At 36.6% G+C, this 18,821-nt stretch overlaps 2 protein-coding genes and 1 pseudogene across 2 annotated transcripts; 1 reads left to right on the forward strand and 2 right to left on the reverse strand.

The window, feature by feature from the left end:
* Positions 1-846: 846 nt before the first annotated feature.
* LOC119070293 (ribosome-releasing factor 2, mitochondrial) lies at positions 847-3,778 on the reverse strand. The gene is made up of 7 exons (XM_037174558.1): positions 3,493-3,778; positions 2,616-3,432; positions 2,323-2,545; positions 1,732-2,264; positions 1,456-1,669; positions 1,243-1,392; positions 847-1,160 (listed from the first exon to the last, which is right to left on the reverse strand). Exons 1-7 carry the CDS (start codon positions 3,611-3,613, stop codon positions 996-998), a joined length of 2,223 nt encoding a protein of 740 aa, XP_037030453.1. The 5' UTR covers positions 3,614-3,778; the 3' UTR covers positions 847-995.
* A 2,057-nt stretch (positions 3,779-5,835) lies between these two features.
* On the forward strand, positions 5,836-7,909 carry LOC119070291 (elongation factor 1-gamma). The gene is made up of 3 exons (XM_037174557.1): positions 5,836-5,963; positions 6,086-6,235; positions 6,644-7,909. The coding sequence occupies exons 1-3, from the start codon at positions 5,955-5,957 to the stop codon at positions 7,772-7,774; spliced, it is 1,290 nt and encodes a 429-aa protein (XP_037030452.1). The 5' UTR covers positions 5,836-5,954; the 3' UTR covers positions 7,775-7,909.
* A 7,702-nt stretch (positions 7,910-15,611) lies between these two features.
* On the reverse strand, positions 15,612-17,500 carry LOC119070292 (annotated as a pseudogene).
* Between the last annotated feature and the right edge of the window lie 1,321 nt (positions 17,501-18,821).

Below are 18,821 nucleotides of genomic sequence, written 5' to 3' on the forward strand. Positions count from 1 at the left end.
GGAGCAAAAAACTTAACGGATTCTCGTCTTGCCAATATAAGTGAAATCCAAAGTCTAACCGTTACTACAATTAATTGGAAAAATCACTTAAACCGATTGCAATATCAGAATTCGACAAACTTGTTTAGGGAAAATAATGATTTTCTCCCTGGAACCGGACTGCAAAAATTATATTGATACGAGGAAGAGCCTTTCCTTGAAGGAAGTTGCCGTATTACACGTATATCGAAACATCTTCAAAAGCTGTTTCTAGTGCTATGGCATGCATAATGCGCGAGCGAAGCGAGTCATAGCTTGTCTGTTATCCAAGTTGACCCCAGAGTAAACTTTAACATGCGAGAATCAAAGAAATGAAATCAGTGTCTTTCTGTTGAGTTATTAGAGCGCCACTGGGCTCTCATGATATGTTCAATGAAGAATATCGATCCAGGATACATTACGACTAAAAGTGAACGTAATCGATTGCGGACACTTCTCAGAAATAGCCTACCTCAGAAATCATTAATAACAACATTTTCCCAAAAAACAATCCTGTTCCAAAGATTAAATTGAGAATTACCAGACATCCGACTCCGACGTCACTATATTCCGCGAGCGATGCATTTCAATCAACATGCTTCCTAGATTAGGGGCCAACCAGGTAAGTGGTAAAACCAGACATCCAGATGTAAATTTCGTCACTGAGGGGGGAGAGCTTTACCTTGTTGCAATATAATACGAATTCCACCAACTTCTCTCTTTCGATCGAGATGTATCTCTCACATCTCTCAAATTTTAAGTTGTTGAAAGGCGGCAAAATTCGCGAGAAACTTCCCTGCTCTACTGGAACTGGGAGTGATAACACGATTCATTTTGTTAACATTTATTTGTAACCAATTAACTGAACGTCTTGTATTACTAAATCCCCAGTAATTTAGTCTTGTATTACATTTATAGCTTTTATTGCAATTGATTTCTCTAAATCACATTCTCCACATTTAATTTTGAACAAATCATCATTCTAAGCCTTGGGCTCGTCGAATGGCTGACGATTCTTCGAATGGATTCATATCTGCGTACCCATGTGGTTGCATGTTCATCGATGCACCACCCGAACTTATCGTTCGAATGACAGTCGAATAACCGCTTAATTCAGCAAGTGGTGCTAGTACACTGACCACCTGGTTTACAAGAAACAAACAAAAACGAAATGAGAAATGGTTCCTACGGGACTCATGATACTTGCATCATCTCTGTAATCACCTTATTGAATGCACCTTTCGATTCAACGTTTAAAATGGTGGCTCGTCGCTTCGATAAATCCGACAAAATTTGCGACATTCGGTCAGCGGGAGCAACGATTTCGATGGACATTATCGGCTCCAGTAGTCGAAGTCCACCTTTTAATAAAATCTGGAGCGAAAAAAAATGGTTTTTGGTGAAATCGTTCAGACTCTGATGTATTAAATGACGAACCTTTTGAACACATTGCGTTGCAGCTGACATCAGAAAGGAATCGGCCGTGCCTCGACCAATTTGTAAATTATGTAAAATGATTTGTGTGTTGATGATATTTCCTCCTATTTTCGGGCCTCTGTCCAGAGCAGCGATGGCACCTTTCCTAAACACATTCATCGAACGAGGTCTCACTAATTGCATATTCAGAGTAGCTTCTGGTGATGTGTCGATGCTGTAAAACAAATTTTACCATGTACAACAACATCAAGATTTTTGATAGTAGAACAGTCTCACCTAAACGTCTCTGTGCCGTCTTTCACCAGCGACATATCAATCGTAACCGACTGTTTTGAGCCAGCGATATCCTTTTCCATTTGAAACGTATCCCGTGCATCCTGTTCGAGTGTTTCTTTGTAAGCAATTTGTAACGGTCCCAGGTCAGCATCGATTTTAAATTCGCTCATCAGTCTCGATCTGACAATATCCAAATGCAATTCACCCATTCCACCCAAAACGGTTTGCATGGTTATCTCGTCGTAAGTAACCCGAAGACTGGGATCCTCTCGTTGAAGTTGCTTCAGCGCATTCTCTAATGCCAATTGATAGGAAATACTGGGTGGTTCGACTGAACAAAAATAAACGGCGTCCGGAGTTTTCGGTGCAAGTCCGAGTGTACTTGAAATAAACTCAAAATTCGATACTTCTTCCGTAGGATCTATCGGTTCCGAAATGGGAGCAAGTTCTTTCTTCATCTTCTTTTGAAGCTTTTTCTGTGCGGATTTGAGGGAAGACACAGTAGTAACTAACAAGTCGCCAGTGCAGGTACTCTGAAACGATTGGTGAATATTGTCTTTAATTAAATGGACAGTAAGGCAGGTTCAGTACTTTCAATCCGGCACAAACTGCGATGTCACCTTCGCCAATTTCTTGTATTTCTCGGTATTCGTCAGCCAAAGCTTCGTACAATTTTGGAACATTTTCGTTGGTACCCCGTGAAGTCACCACCTTTGATCCTTTACGCAATTTACCGTTGATTATTCGTACCAAACTCAGTGCACCTTTTTGCTTGTCATGCGTTACTTTAAACACTTTACCAACGAAGTCTTTACTGAAATTGCAGACAATCAACGACATCATTTCACTACAATCAAAACTTTGCTGAATGATGGAATACTTGCTCAAAACAATCGTAGTTCGAATTTCGTTCTTCTGGTGAGGGGAGGTAGTCTACAACAGCATTCATAAGCGGCTGTACTCCAGTGTTTTTGTACGCAGATCCGAGAAGAACGGGGACAACTTTCTGGTTAATTGTGGCTCGACGAATTGCATTTGACAAGTCTATAGAGCTGATGTTGTCAAGGCTGTCATTCGATATAATAGCCTCAGCTAAGTCGTCGTCGAAACCGGATATTGTATCGATGAGTGTACTGCGTTTTTCCTTTATAAAAGCTTCCATGTCTGGTTTCAGTGGAACGATTAAGCATTTCCGTCCTTCGTTTTCAAAGATCAACTGTTGTTGACTGACTATGTCCACTATTCCCTTCAATTTTCCACTCTCTTTCACTGGCCACTGCAACACAGCCGGTACTGCATTCAATTTCTTCTTCAAATCCTCGACTGTTCCCGCAAAGTCTGCATCCGATCGATCCATTTTATTGGCAAAAGCAATCCGTGGCAACTTATGTTGATCCGCCTGCGACCATACGGTGAGTGTTTGAGCTTCAACACCAGCTGACGCGTCCAATATGATGCAAACACCATCGACTGCGCTCAATGATTGCTCCACTTCCATCGTGAAGTCTATATGACCGGGCGTGTCAAGCAAATTAATGCGACAATCTTTCCAGTCGAACGACACAGCCGAACTACAGATTGTTATTCCTCGTTCACGTTCTTGGGCCAAATAGTCGGTTACAGTGGTTCCATGATGCACCTCACCCAGAATGTTTGTCTTTCCGGAGTAGAATAGCATACGTTCAGTCGTTGTTGTCTTGCCTAAATGTTAGCGTTACAGGTTTCAATTTTAGTGATAGCAAATATTGTCACTGATCTTACCTGCATCTATGTGCGCCAAGATTCCAATATTTCGAATTTTGCTGGGATGGTGCAAATGTCGTACAATGGTGCTCAGTTTCCATTTTACTAAATTTGATAAGACAACTCGTTCAGCCAGCATTTTTATAAATTTAGCTTGTTACAGTAGTCTGAAAACGATCGATAGCTTCTTGAAACTAACGATACAACCTGCCCCAGATCATTCATTCAGTTCTGAATGGTATACACTTTCGAATCCTTCACTCCCTAAGTTCGGTGTATCATTTGACATTCTAGGTTATGGTTATGTTTTGGCAGAAGAGCCAGAACAGCTGTTTTACAGTGCGCTCACTGGTTCAGTCGGTTCAGTCCGTTCAGTCGCACAGAGACTGTACAATTTTTCCATTTCGCTTCAAAGCAGAGAAATAAAAAGCAGATGGTATTTATAGAGATCTCTACGTTTATTCACTTAGAGAAGTAGAAACCACTGTGTAATAAAACGGAGACATGCGATGAGTAATTAGATCATTTCACGTAATTACTTGCAACGTTTTACTGTTATGGGATGCACGCAACAGAATCAACTGATGAAGGTCAGCTCTGCGCTTGGGTAGCCGCTAACTCCTGAGGCCGATTCAATATCTTCGTCTCAATTTTCACTCAGCGCAAGGAAAATTAGTGATAAAAAGAAGGAACGTGGACATTGCTATCCGACTAATTACATAATCTTCAGTCAACTCGTCATTTGTAACTGATATTAGACTTGATTTCCACTTACGAAAAAAGTTTACTCCGTTCAGTCTCCGTTTACTCTTCAAACAATGAAATGAGGCGTGGTTTAGCTAAACGGAGGCAAAACGGCATAAGTGGAAATCAAGCATAATTGCAGGGAGCTAGTTTTTTCTGAACAGTGATTAGGATTTTCGGAAACATGTGACAGTACCAGCCCGGGAAAATCGGTTTTTAGTAAGTGCCGTAGAGTAAGAGAATTAGAGAAAGTTTGTTAGAGAATGGGTTTCTAGGGCAAGGTTTGCGTTTGCGAAACGCGACTGTTACCTTCTAACCTTTTCACCCCAATGGTTTGTAGAATGTATTTTCTTTGGTATTTATACGTTTTCCACTTGGCAATCGGGGTATGTAAGTATCGTAGGTTCACATACGCAATATAATAGGTGTAACCACCCGTTTCTAATTTAGATCGCTCAAGCCCATATTCTATCGCGTACATAGTAACACAAGAAGAAATATTAATGTTATAAGAACTCTCCATCGCAACTATTCGAAAACAAGAATAGACCGCCAATATCCAGATGTTGAACAATAAACATCTCCACCAACTTTCACCAATTTGGTAGTCAGCTACCACATTATCGAATTATAAATAGGCAAGCAGCCTAAATAATTTCATCAGTCGGTGTGCAGCTCTCAAACAGTAAACATCTCTTCCACATCTCCATCAGCATGGTCGTCAACTACCAGTTTGGTAGTCAACTATTAAAAATTTAACTTTAAATAGGCGAGCATGTAGAATAATTTTGTCAGCCGTCGTGTAGTTCTCGCATAGCAAACATCTTTTCTCCAGAAATCACTCTTGGTAGTCAATTATAGCCTTGGTATTTAGCTACCAACTACCAAATGTTCGAATTGCAATGTTAACTGTGAGCTATCGGTTATCAGATAACGGATAATTATTATTTGGCTGGTGTTGATTTGCTCATAGTGGCTTTGCAATTTGGAATATCAATCCAGCTACCAAAAATACTAACTTCCAAAACTACCAACTACCAAAAATACCAACTACCGACTGAGAGCTACCAAAATTTGTGGAACAGACAGACAGACAGACAAAGCGGCCATAATAGGGTATTTATTCCAGAAGAAAAAAGACCTAAAAAAACAGTTACTAGTCAAATGAATATCCTATATCTAGCAAACAAACCAGGAAGATTAGGGTGGTAAAACTGTTCAGTGTATCCTGTCATAGAAAATATAAACATTTTCATTTCGCTCAACATTCTTCAAAAACATTCTTCGCGTTCTTTGAAGCGATTAAACCCTCAACATTCTTCTTATGAGAATATTGAGTGAATTGAAAATGTTTAGCAAGGTCAAATTTTCATACAACTTTTTGCTTTTGTCCTACTACTCCTACTACTCCCACATGTTCTACATTGTTACATAATGTTTGCATTGACATTCGGGCTTATTGTTTCTACGAACTGTTGGAACTTAACGAAACAACCAAACTCATTAATTTTGCTAACGAAACTAAGTTGAATGAATTCGGAAAAAAGGAAAATGAGAAAAAAAAAATCAATTTTCAAATTGATTGCGCTCTCAGCACATTTATTTCGTTTCGGCGAAATTTATTCCCGCTCTCGCTTTGATCTCGCTCACCTCAAATCCTCTGATGCGGCAGGCTGTAGCGACATTCCTTTGACATTTTCTTTTTGACATTTCTTGAAAAAGGTGTAAGTTCTACAATGGCTGGAGTAAGTAAAATTCCCAATTAAATCCGAATTTATCGGCTGAATCGTTTTCGATTTAATGCTAAATTGCAATCTATTAGAATCATCGTACGATTAATAACGAATTTCTTTGTTTTATATTTCAGACCTTGTATACATACCCAGAAAACTTTCGTGCTTATAAGGCACTGATTGCTGCTCAATATTCCGGAGCTCAAGTGAAAATTGCATCAGATTTTGTGTTCGGCGAAACAAACAAGTCCGATGCGTTCCTGAAGAAGTTCCCATCGGGAAAGGTGAGTAATGGAAATTTGTTTATTGTGTCGGCCTTTTACCGAGTAAGGTTAGGTTGTTTTGCTGACGTTTCTTGTTATTTTTGTGACACCACACAGAGAGTGTAATCATTGTAACCTCGATTCGTCGAAATTTCCTCCTTGAGATGACTTAATGATGCAATGTTGCACAACGATTTGTGTCCCTTAATTGATTGCGGATTCCGATTCAGTGTTTGCGCATTTGTGAGTGACGATTTTTTTGGGCCATTGTCTCATTTATCATAACATTTTCCAGCGACTTTTTGTTGCCTATTTTGTCTCAGCCGAAAATACAAGAACCGTTCAGTGAACCGTGACATTCGTAGAATCTAAGTTTCCAGCAAGAGAAGCAAAGACCGAATCATAAACAAATGAATTTTCAATTTGTAGGTGCCAGCCTTTGAAACTAGCAACGGACAAACCATAACAGAAAGCAATGCTATCGCCTTCTACGTGGCCAACGAAAAGTTGCGTGGAGCGTCCGATTTGGAAAAGGCTCAAGTATGGCAATGGATCAGTTTTGCCGACAGCGAAATTTTGCCATCATCTTGTGCCTGGGTATTCCCATTGTTGGGCATTATGCCATACAACAAAAACACCGTTGAACGTGCCAGGGCCGACATAAATGTCGCACTTACTGTCCTCAACAAGCATTTGCTAAGCAATACGTTTTTGGTGGGTGAACGCATCTCATTGGCTGATATCATTGTGTTCACAAACCTTCTACATTTGTACCAATACGTGTTGGAGCCGACCGTTCGCAGTGCATACGGAAATGTAAATCGTTGGTTCGTAACGATCTTGAATCAAACACAAGTGCAAGCGGTTGTGAAGAATTTCTCTCTATGCGCAAAGGCCATTGAATTCGATCCGAAGAAGTACGCCGAATTCCAAAGCAAGTCCGGTGGTGCTAAGGACGCCAAACCACAAGAACCGAAAAAGGATAAGAAAGAGAAGAAACCGGCACCAGCCAAAAAGGAAGCCGAACCAGTCGAAGAAATGGATGCAGCTGAATTGGCTTTGATGGAAGAGCCCAAATCAAAGGATCCGTTCGATTTACTGCCAAAGGGTACATTCAACATGGACGACTTCAAGCGTTGCTACTCAAACGAAGAGGAAACCGTTTCAGTTCCATACTTCTGGGAGAAATTCGATTCGGAAAACTATTCAATTTGGTTCGGTGAATACAAATACAGCAGCGAATTGACAAAGGTGTTCATGAGCTGTAACTTAATCGCTGGCATGTATCAACGATTGGATAAAATGAGAAAACAAGCATTCGCCTCAATGTGTCTGTTCGGCGAGGATAACAACAGCACCATATCGGGTGTGTGGGTATGGCGTGGACAGGAACTTGCATTCCAATTGTCGCCAGACTGGCAAATTGATTACGAAGTGTACGACTGGAAGAAACTCGACCCAACCGCAAATGAAACTAAGGAATTGGTTAAACAATATTTCTCGTGGGCTGGTGCCGATAAGGAAGGGCGTAAATTCAATCAAGGCAAAATTTTCAAATAAATTTGCCAGATTCATCATTTTTCTGTCATTTTGTTAAATTCTCAACCACCCACGATGCTAAGTTTTTATATTGAATTGAACCATGCCGTCGACGTTTTGATGCTTTAGTAAAATTGCGTTAACAACCGAATGGAATTTTCTTTTGTTTTTCTTTGTGAACTGAACCCATTCCTTGACTGTAGCGACAAATCGACGAGATGTATGGCTCACACATGAGCTTAGAGGAAAATAAATTCTGAAATTCAGAACAATGTTCTGAGATCCTTCCATAATGCATCAAGATTGAAAAGCAACATACTCAATAAGAGAAGCCAAAGGTGAGTATGAAGTAGTAGACTCAACAATGATAAATATCTACGATTGCGACCGAGTGGAATGGAATCAAAATTCCAACATCTAGCCTGCGAGTCCTGTGATTTAGTGATGTATGGTAGAAGTTCTCGTCTTGCAAAAAGCAATTGGAAAAACGAAGAAACTCCTTAGAAATCCTCAAAAATTCTTGGAAATTGGTTCTTTGAAAGTGAAAGGGAAAATCTTCAGAGAAATTTCGTTTCAATAATCTACGACACACTTTAGATTCAGTCTGAAAGCTCCATGCAAAACAGTCACTATTACTGAAATGAAAAAGATCCCTTAATTTTTGTTTCGCCTTCGTCAGTGGTATTGTTGCTTATTTAAGTGATGACTAATCGACTGGGACTGACATTTCGATTGCAGATAACCAACACTGTTTCCCCTCTATCATCTTCCTATTAGAATCCAGTGGGATCACTGTTAGAAGTACTATAATGTTGGATAAGGATGGATCACTTCTCTTTTGGTTCCTTGAATTTTTTTTGACCTCGGAGGTGCCATAGCTCTTTCAGCGAAATTTCATTGCTACTGTTCAATTAAAATCCTAATCCACACCAATTTTTGGATGTAAACACTTTTTACAAAAAAAAATCTTTGTCGTACAATCAACTCTTCGGCTAATCTCAGGTATAATTGTATTAGACATTATGATGAATCTTCTTACCTCTCATCGTTTTTTGTTTTATTTGTTTCGTTTGTATATGGTGATAGTCGATTATACAATTCCAAGCAAACGAGTTTACAACTCACTATATTCTCTGTAAAATTCTCTGTGTTAACGATAATTATGTTGCAGAGAAACATAACGCAATGCTACTTTCTGTTGAAGATATTCGCAGGTTCCTTCTGAAAAGTTTATTTATTGTTGATATTGACAGTTTGACAGAGTAAAGTTAACCAGGCAGGAGCGCTGATTTGACTAGGGACCTGAGTAATCTAGTAGCCTTATATTTTTTGCGAATAAGATTTTTCAATTTACGTCAGTGTTCATTTGAGTTCATTTTCATACACGCAGGGCCTACTTTTTAGAAACTTTTAGAGAAAATCGAGAAATTCAAGAAAGTTTGAGAAATTCAAGAAACTTCGAGAAATTTCAAGAAATTCCAGAAAATTCAAGAAATTCCAGAAAATTCAAGAAATTCGGGAAACTTCGAGAAATTCAAGAAATTTCATGAAACTAATTTCTCAAATTTCTCGAATTCGATAAATTTTAAGAAATTCGAGAAATTTCAAGAAATTCAAGAAATTAGTTTCCAAAAAGTAGGCCCTGTCATACAGTGTATTAGGTCCCTTATTTGACGTTTTGAAAATGAACCGCTCCTGCCTACCGCTCCTGCCTGGTTTATTTTACTCTGCCGTGTTACAACGCACTGTCTAGCGACATATCCAAAGTCTACCCATTAAAATGACTCTAGTATGAGATGTAGGTAGGCCGTAAAGTTATTGATTTTTTCATCATGGAACTACCAATATCCTTCAAGAAAAAATATTACCAAAATTGGATGAGTCCATGACTGTAGGTATCAATACTTATTTAAAAATAGTTGAAAAGTCCAGTTTTCGTATGAATTCTGACGATTCTATGCGAATTCGAGATCAATCAAACGAAAATGTGACTTCGCCACATTTAAATTACATACTGGAGCTACGCTCCATTTCGAAAAACGTGGCGTGTTGTGACGTGGGACGGACCTACATTCACTGAAATCGGACGTCCCTTTTTTGTTCCCAGGTATTTTTTCACATTGTGCACGGATTCATGTACCACACGAAAAAAAACGGTGTCAAAAACCTCAAACAAAACGACAAAAAGCGTGACGTCCTTTTTGGACGACGCCTTAATCATTACATAGCAATTTGCTCCCTGCGAAAATGATCCATTCCATGTGGACTACTTTCATTTCATTTTTTAAAATTAATTTTCCTACATAGAAATCAACGTTCAACTTGGGACAGGTAGAAGGACAATGTTACCAACTCATTGCACTATGGGAAAATGAGTAATTACTTCATTGATGAGAGCGTTAAGACTCATCGTGACGTAATTATTGGGAACTTAACATTGTATGATTGCAGCCCTTGCCTTATAGGCTCAACTTGGCAAACTTCCAAACAAGGACATTATCGTAATCTACTTTTACGTGTTACGGCATGTTTCATTTTGATTTACATTGCCTAATCACGTAAAGCATTGTACTTCCGAGGTTCCAAGTTGTTATTTGATAAGTGGGGAATACAGCCCTCCCCTTCGGGTCGGGCTGTAACACCCCCCTTATCAAACACACAACTTGAAACCTCGGAAGTAATATACTATTATCTGTCTAGAACGATAATCTCGAGCTTATCCTTCTAGGGAGTTTTTGTTTATCTCGATATATCTGTTCTCGACAGATAAAATATGATATGCACCTATTGCCAGCCTGGTATTTTGACGTGTAGGCATAACGGCCCACGCCTTCGGCTAGGGCAATAATGTCCTACACGTCAAAATATCAATCTTGGCAACAGGTGCATAATATATATTACATGAACTTGAAATGTTTTAAAACACACTCTGCGATCCCAGTTTGTAACATTTTCCAGATAAATACAACGAAAACAGGAAAAATGAAAAAGATAAAATATATGCGATCGTCATGCCATCATTATCGTCATACTATGCGTCATTATAAACGTCCAGACGCAGATTTTTTTTTTTAAATATGGATGTGTATACAGCTAAATTGATTTCTATTATTAACTAAAAATTATAATTATGTTGCACACACGTTGAGCAAAAAAAAATTTTGTTTTTATTTTTAATTGTGTTGACATAATAAATCCCAAGAACTAATAATTCTAATCAACGACCATTAAGATAACTAATTCAATTTTTGATGCTAAATGTAACTGCGACAACATATGATTATAAATTAAAACGAAACCGATAATCTTTCGACACCCATCACAATTTTATTTTCAATAAACTTTACTGATTAGAACAAACGAACGTAACCTTTCTGAATATTCTGTGATCTAAACAAGAAAAATGTAAATATAAACATTATCCGTTCTTTGCATAGTAAGTATGCATTGTTTGGATGGATGGATCGGACAATGTACATCATATTGACTGTGACTTCGATTACCAACAAAAAAAAAATCAAAGAGAAAAAACCGTCGAAACCCCTACTTTTCATAATTGACGCTTTTTTCGACGCGTTCAACATGTTAGTACATTAACTAGTGGAAATATAGTCTACACTGCACTTTCCTGTAGTCAAAATAAAAATGCCCAAATCACAGCATGCGACATTTGTTATGTTAAGTTGGAATTGAAATTAAATTTAAAAATCGTTTCTTCATGGGGTTATTGACCTCGTTTCCGCTTATAAAAAGGAAGAGAGTTAGTTATGTCTTTACGTAAATTTTGTTGAACGTTTCGATTGTTGCCGCGATCGACGGCAACACTCAGCTTTGTATTAAGTAACGAAAAAAGAAACCGTTTCACTTTTGGTTTTTTATTTTGTATATTTTAATTTTACAAAGATTTGTACATCAATGCAATCTGTTTCGAAAAAAATGTAACAAATTTTTGTATTTTGAATTTTTAATAATTTTATGTAACTTTCATCTAGTTAACTAGTTTTGTCACGGCAGAGTAAAATAAACCAGGCAGTAGCAGTTCATTTCTGAAATGTCAAATAAGGGACCTAATACACTGTACGAAAATGAACTCAAATGAACACATAAATTGAATTAATTTTATTCGCAAAATATTCCCTAGTCAAATCAAGCACTAGTGTTTGGCTTAATTTACTCTGTCGTGGTTTTGTTCTTGTTTTTATTGTTGCAATAATTCGACTAAAAAAATAGGAATGATTACAAGTTATGATGACGAATCCAACAAAATATTTCCATACGTTTCGAACGATGAAATTATTATTCATTTTTTTAAATTATGACTTTGGTTTTGCCTGTGTGGATTTTAGATTAATAAATTCTCCTTGCAATCAAAGCCACATTGTATTTTATCAAAAACTAGCCAGTCAAAATTTCTAGTTAGATTTTTTGTTTAATTGCATTTTCTTTGTTCAGCTGCATCTTTTGCAATACATTTTATTTAGGAAGCGAAAAATACAAATTTACAGCGACTTTAAATTGCAACTCATTGTTTGAGAAAACATTTTTCATTAATATTATACTATGCGTTTTCTCGTCAATGGTAGCTTTCCTTTATGCTTAGTATACCAAATTAGATGTCTTAACCAAAATATATTTTCCTTAGGCTTAATTTGTCAATCTTCAAAATTTTCAGACATTTTCAGCTGAAAGGTTTCTTTTGGCATCCAATGACCTCTCTATGCAAGCCCAAAAATTATTTTCTTATCGTTTTGTATGAAGATACTTTGTAGATTATTTGTAAATATATTGAACACCGAGTGCTTTTGTTTCTTTGCAATTCAAAGAAATTATTTGAATTAGTGTCGAAGTGTTCGATCTGAAAAACAGTCTAGATGTTCACTGTGTCTGCCAAAAAATGATAAAAATGTTCGACTTTACAGGCACATTTTAGTACTGTTAACATTCGGGAATGTGAAACCTACAAGCCAAATTTTTGTCCAAGATTTTCTTTGAATGCACAAAGAATGAGTATTGGTCAAAAGTTTGCTTCGTAGATTTTCTTTTTGAATTTTCTTTCACAAATATGAACATTTCGGCACACATACAACCATTTTCCAATCGAATTCAGTTGTACAAACGTAATTCTTAAGTAACTAGCAACAGTTTAAAAACGAAAAAGTTTTGTAAATGAAACTCTATTTCACATTGACAATTCCTTAAAAGTGTAAATAGTAAATTCACTCAAGCACAGTCTGAATTTTAAAAAATAAAAGAAAATATTTCAGCCACTGACTGTTATGATTTGTATTTCAATAAAGATTCCTGATAACATTTATTATTGAGCGAAAAGTATTATACTTTCTCTTAAAACTTTTTATTCAACTGATTTTAGTCATGGAAGAATAGAACATTCGAATTAGGATGGGATTGCGCATTATACTGTCCAGTTATAATTTTTAAAATTCAAAATTCTTTGTCATTTCTTATAAATAATGCGCGGTCTAACCTTCCAACATAAAATCTCAATATGTTAACAAGACGTTAATAGTTTCGCAATAGTTTAAACAAGGCATCGAAATCAGTTTTAGAATGAAAATTTTCGTTTAGGTAAATTTTATCACTGAGAAGAAGACTGAAATAGTTCGTTGTACGAAATCTATCCGAAATGAAAAAAAAAGAAGCGGAGCGAGTACTCAAATCAAATTAGGTGCCAGATCGGTTAGCTGGTATGTAACTGTTTCCAATTTCTTTTCTCACTATCCCAGTGTGCAGCCTTAAGGCTCGGGGTAATTCTTACGAGCAAAAAACGTAAATTTTGGAAGCAGACATGGTTACTTTATAGTCTACTATTCAGTGCTATTCCTGTAGGTAAAATTCTGCATTCTCAGTTAGACGTTTTAAGAAGGAATTTTAAAATTCATATGTTACTTCATAACCATTAATTTTATCATAATTTATATAATTTTTGTTTTTTTTAGAAAAGACACCCATATTATGTAACTACAATTTAACATTAACTTTTGTTTTGTTTATATTTTAAATTCAACAATTAAAAATTTAGAAATTTTATTTTATATTAATTTTTGTTCTTCAATTGAATATTAAACGCACATAAATATCGTTGTATATAATAACGTACTCTCAACTACTATTTAGTTTTTTTCATTTTTTTAATAAGTTTTTTTTTGGTTGTTTTTCTTTGTTATATAAATTTAGGTAATGACACTGCGTGAATTGTTTTTTACAACTTCTTTTCTCTTAAATTTTCTCTAGCAACATTTTCCAATTTATTTCTTTAAATTTGTAATATTAATTTCATTTTAAGCAGCGTGTTATTTACTATTAATAATGACATTTTTATGTACAATTTGTATCGATTGCAGATGGACTGGCAAAACGAGAAAGGTTTAATAGTCCGAAAAACTTAGGAGATATCTCCTCCGGAGGTTAATAATAATATATTAGTCGTGTGGGCATGTGATTCTTTTTCAAATTCATAAATATTTACAGTCAACAGAATTCGTGTCTAAGCTCGGCGGTTTTACCAGCTGGTCCACTTATTCAAACAGTTTGCTTATAAGACCTTATTAGCACGTAGTGTGACTAATGAATGGTCCAGCTGGTAAAACAGCTGAGCCAAGCTTAGACACAAATTCTGTTGACATTAACTGTAATTTGAAATCAAGAAATTTCTCTGAAATTCTATTAATCTGATACATTTCTTATTAAGAGTACTAAAACCGGCAACTTTAACGCGAATGTATTCCCTTAATTCGTTTAACCTGTCATTTCTAGTTTATTGCTTGAAGTGTACGCTGCTAAAATCCAGATACACCAATCAATTCCTATTTATTACCCCCGGTTGTAGCAACAAAACAAACAGACAAACAAAAATACGAAAAACTACCATTTTCCATTTGGGATTTGTGTACACTGAATTTTGGAAAACAAATAACCAGAATACACAGAGTGCACAGTGTTTCACACGATCAAATAACGATAGTGACAACTAAACTTAATTCAAAATCTGTGTTTGGGTGTGTGTGTCACGATATTTTCAAATTTATTATAGCAGCTTTAATTCTGTCGGACAATAAAAAGTGGTGCGAGTGATATTGCCAGATTGTTAAAAGGACTTTTTCATTCATTTGCGAACATTGTTATATTTAAAGTAATTGAAATTGAAATTGCGCTTTCGTCGATAAAATTGTTCGAAGTTCGAATGAGTAAGATGAATGTCTCCTCTGGGAGATGATGACGACGAATGAAAGTGATTGTCACACTTCAACACCTGTGTGTGTTGGGTAATGGTGGGTCTGACACGATAAAATGTTAAATTCTTCGTAGGCAAAAGACATGTACAGTTTAGGCGCAAAATGATAAAAATTGAAATTTTTAAACGTTACTGTGGATTTACATAGCAACGTAAAAGTGACAGATGCAAAAATTTTCTCATACGGCAACTCGAAATTTCATTCATAATTTTAATTTTATGAATGAAATTTCGGGTTGCAGTATTTAAAAAACATTGCATCTGTCACTTTTACGTTGCTATGTAAATCCACGGTTAGAGCTTGGCACTTATTGTTCGGCGTGTGTTGTGTGTACGGTCGCCGAAATAGGTGTGGATTATTTAAATAGGCTTCTGAAAAATTGTTTGAAGCATTTTCTCCTCTATAAAATATTTGATATTTTCTGTTACATAGTCCCGATATGCTTAATTTCACTGACAATTTGTTTTTGTTTTGGTGATTTTACTTAGCTTATAGTTTTCATTGAGCTGCCGTAATTTGCAAAAGAGACTTAGTGAAAATTCGAAACAGAATAATTCTTTTGTGTACATTTGTCCCTAAGTCCCTTATCTAAATAACGGCAGTGAAGTAAGTATATACCGCGATGGTATACATCAAAATGTTCATTTCTTTTAGTCAGTTGATATTTTAATGTTTGTTTTTAGTGATTTATACTTAACGAATATCTCCAGATCATCTCATCTCATTGTGTTAAAATAAGAATTTGTCGTCTTGTTTAACGTAAAAATAAGAAGAAAATGAAAAAAAAAAGACAAAACGGAAAACAAATTTCTCTTTACCTTTGTCTCGTTTTTACTCGTGAGCTTCAGATTCCTGCTGCACTAATTTAAATCGACGTGGAGATCGTATCGACCCATGTGACACCAATGTCTTCAATTGACCGCCTTGTGCCAAATGTTTCTTTATTAATCTCGATACTAAAAACTGTGGTCGTTTCTGCCATTCGTTCATCACCTCTTTCGGCGTATTTACCCTGCGTCAAAATTTATCGAAATATTTTGGTTGCAGTTTTACTCAAGTGAAAAAGAATGACATCAAATCTAACCTGATCTCCTTTCAATCTATCTAAGAGAGTGACGCATACGACTGCTGCTCGAATGCCAGCATGATGTGTCAATGCGGCGAAAATTGTACTTTCCATTTCGATATTAACAACACCAAAATCGTGGAGCTTATTCAAATAGCCCATTTTGTCGCTCTCGGTAAAAGTCACAAAATGCTCCGTCAAGACGTCCCTGGCCTATGTAATTTGGTTAAATTTATGAGGTTCCAAACAAAAATAATTTTTTATCAAATTCCGTTGTTACCTTCATAAAAATCGTGAGTGCACATCGTCTTTCCTATAACCGTTTCGTACGGGTCTTCGTCGGGATCAGCTAATGACTTCAATTCACGGGCTAACCTCTTATCTAGTTTAGCTGGTCTGTGCACAACTTGTCCAAGAATTGACTGTAAACAATTTTCGGTCATCAAACCCGATTTCGTTTGAGTTACGAAACAAATGGTAACTTACCAGCTCGTATGTGTTTCTCAGTAAGCCATCAACAGCTTCCTCGTTATGACAACAGTTCCACCTTCAACACCAATTCCTCCGCAAGTGCCAATACGAATGAAAATGGGATCTTTACACTTGGCATGGTACATGAGCTTAATCATTTCGTGCAATAAAATGCCAACCGACGGGACACCCATTCCATGGCTTATTGACAGAACAGGACCGACCTTGTACATGGAGTATCTGTAGGAAAATGCACTAATGTCTTGTAATTGCGTTCCGGCCGGTAGCTTGTAACCTATCTCTCCCATTATATAATGTGCAAATGTTTCCATACGTTTTGGCGTTCCTCCCATGCAGACAAACTGGAATATGAATTACGATATGAAAGTGGATAGAGTTGTGGATGTGGAAGGAGTTTCGATTTGAGTTTTAGCTCTGAATTCTGAAGACATTTTTACGGTACATAAATACTGCACAGCACATGCACCCATATGAATATATTCGACTTCAGCCATCAGCGATCACGAAACTTATCGGTCATTGTACTGAAAACTTTACCTTAACATCGCCAAACATTTCTTGAAGATCGTGACTTCCACTACCGAGAGCAAGATGATAGAGAATATCTTGATCCATAAGTTCGATATTGGGATTTCGAAGCTTAACAGTCCCATCTGGATATCTGTAAATAAAATGTTTACATTTTGTTAAGTGTCGTGAGTATGTACGTTTCACATTTAAAAAATTTAAATAATTTTTTTCGCATAATCGACAATACAGCAAAATTTGCAGTGTATACATAAACTGCGTGTTTGTGATCACTGTGGTCTCATTATGGTCGATTTGTGATGACTGAAAGTTTTCAACATGATTTTCATAAAAGTGTGCTTTATGCTTTATTTGGCAATCATGTCATAAAAATATATGAGTGTAATCTATAGAGCCTACAGTAGGTTAATCAGTTAGTAACATTTAGCAAACAGACATCCCGTTCTAAAAATTGCAAATTCTGGTTAGACCCGTACGAAGTACTGGGGTCTTATAGGTTTACGCATACGTTTGTAACACGTCGAATTGGACTCCCTGAGTAAGGGGAAACCTATTGTGGTTGTCTAGAGATGCCAAATCCGCGAAAAAAAAATGTCCGTCTGTCCGTCTGTCTGCACGATAACTTGAGTAAAACGCATCCGATTTTGAAAATTCTTTTTTTTCCCGTTTGGTAATGTCAAAAGACAGGCTAAGTTCGAAGATGAGTGATTTTGGATCGACCCCTCCCGAGCTGTGGCCCAATAAGTGCTTTACGGTTTTTCGAAGATATCTCCGGACATTTAAACGTTAAACTTGTAAGTGATACGTCAAATAAAAGGTATTTACAATTCAGTTTATGGAAATCGGATGACCGACTCGTGAGTTAGACCCCTTGGTGTGGAACAGGCACAGGGCGGCAAGCAGTTTTTGCTTGTAGGTCGGCCACATTTGAACATATTTCGTCTGTTTTAGCTTTATTAGATAGGTATTGACCGTACCAATCAGGGAAAAAAATTTATGAAATTATGTTCTCCGGAGCGTGAGCTAGGTCTCTTGGAGTGAGCTCTTATCTGGCTACTCGGAAGTACAGTGAACGTGGTGTATTTTGACAATATCTCGAGTAAATTTTGACCGAATTTCATGAATTTTTTTTTGTTTGAAAGGTATTAACGAATGTAAAGCGTCGGTACTATTTCCGGTCTCCTAACAAAATGGCTGCCGGCGGCCATATTGGATTTTATTAAAAGTGATATAAAGTGGGAAAAATGATACTTAGAGAGTTTCTGTTAACATGGAAATAATGTGTTAAGTGTGAGGGGTTTCAGGGATTCCATATATGGACATCTATATATACCTATATACAGCTATATTGAGCTATATACAGGCATATAGAGCTATATAATAGCATATTATCTGTGAAATGTTTATTTATAGTGAAATATAGTAAATATAGCGGTATATAGCTGTTTAAATAGGAATTTATGAAATTTGACTTCGTACGGGGCTGTCTATATTGCCTCCGGCAATTTATTGTATATGATAACAAGGCAAAGAGTGGATAATGTAAGTGATTTTAAAGGAGAATAGTTTTTCAGCAGAGAAGAAAATGAAGTAAGAGAAATGAAGAGTTTCACATTAAAGGCTTTTGATACGAATAGGTGTTTCGTACGGGTCGGCGTTAGCTATGTTTTCATAGTACTTCATTTTCTGCAGCTTATTTTATGTCAACCAACTTCACATTTGTCATTAC

Source organism: Bradysia coprophila (assembly GCF_014529535.1).
Source record: "Bradysia coprophila strain Holo2 chromosome X unlocalized genomic scaffold, BU_Bcop_v1 contig_71, whole genome shotgun sequence".
Classification (NCBI taxonomy): Eukaryota; Metazoa; Arthropoda; class Insecta; order Diptera; family Sciaridae; genus Bradysia; species Bradysia coprophila.

Bases quoted from the DNA above. Each gene is read 5' to 3' on its own strand.
- LOC119070293 (XM_037174558.1), bottom strand. From the start codon at position 3,613: ATGCTGGCTGAACGAGTTGTCTTATCAAATTTAGTAAAATGGAAACTG. The intron at 2,546-2,615 runs GCAAGTATTCCA...CTGCAATTTCAG, and splicing joins TCGAACTACGATTGTTTTGA to TAAAGACTTCGTTGGTAAAG. The intron at 1,670-1,731 runs GTGAGACTGTTC...TTTGTTTTACAG, and splicing joins GACGGCACAGAGACGTTTAG to CATCGACACATCACCAGAAG.
- LOC119070291 (XM_037174557.1), top strand. The intron at 6,236-6,643 runs GTGAGTAATGGA...TTCAATTTGTAG, and splicing joins AGAAGTTCCCATCGGGAAAG to GTGCCAGCCTTTGAAACTAG.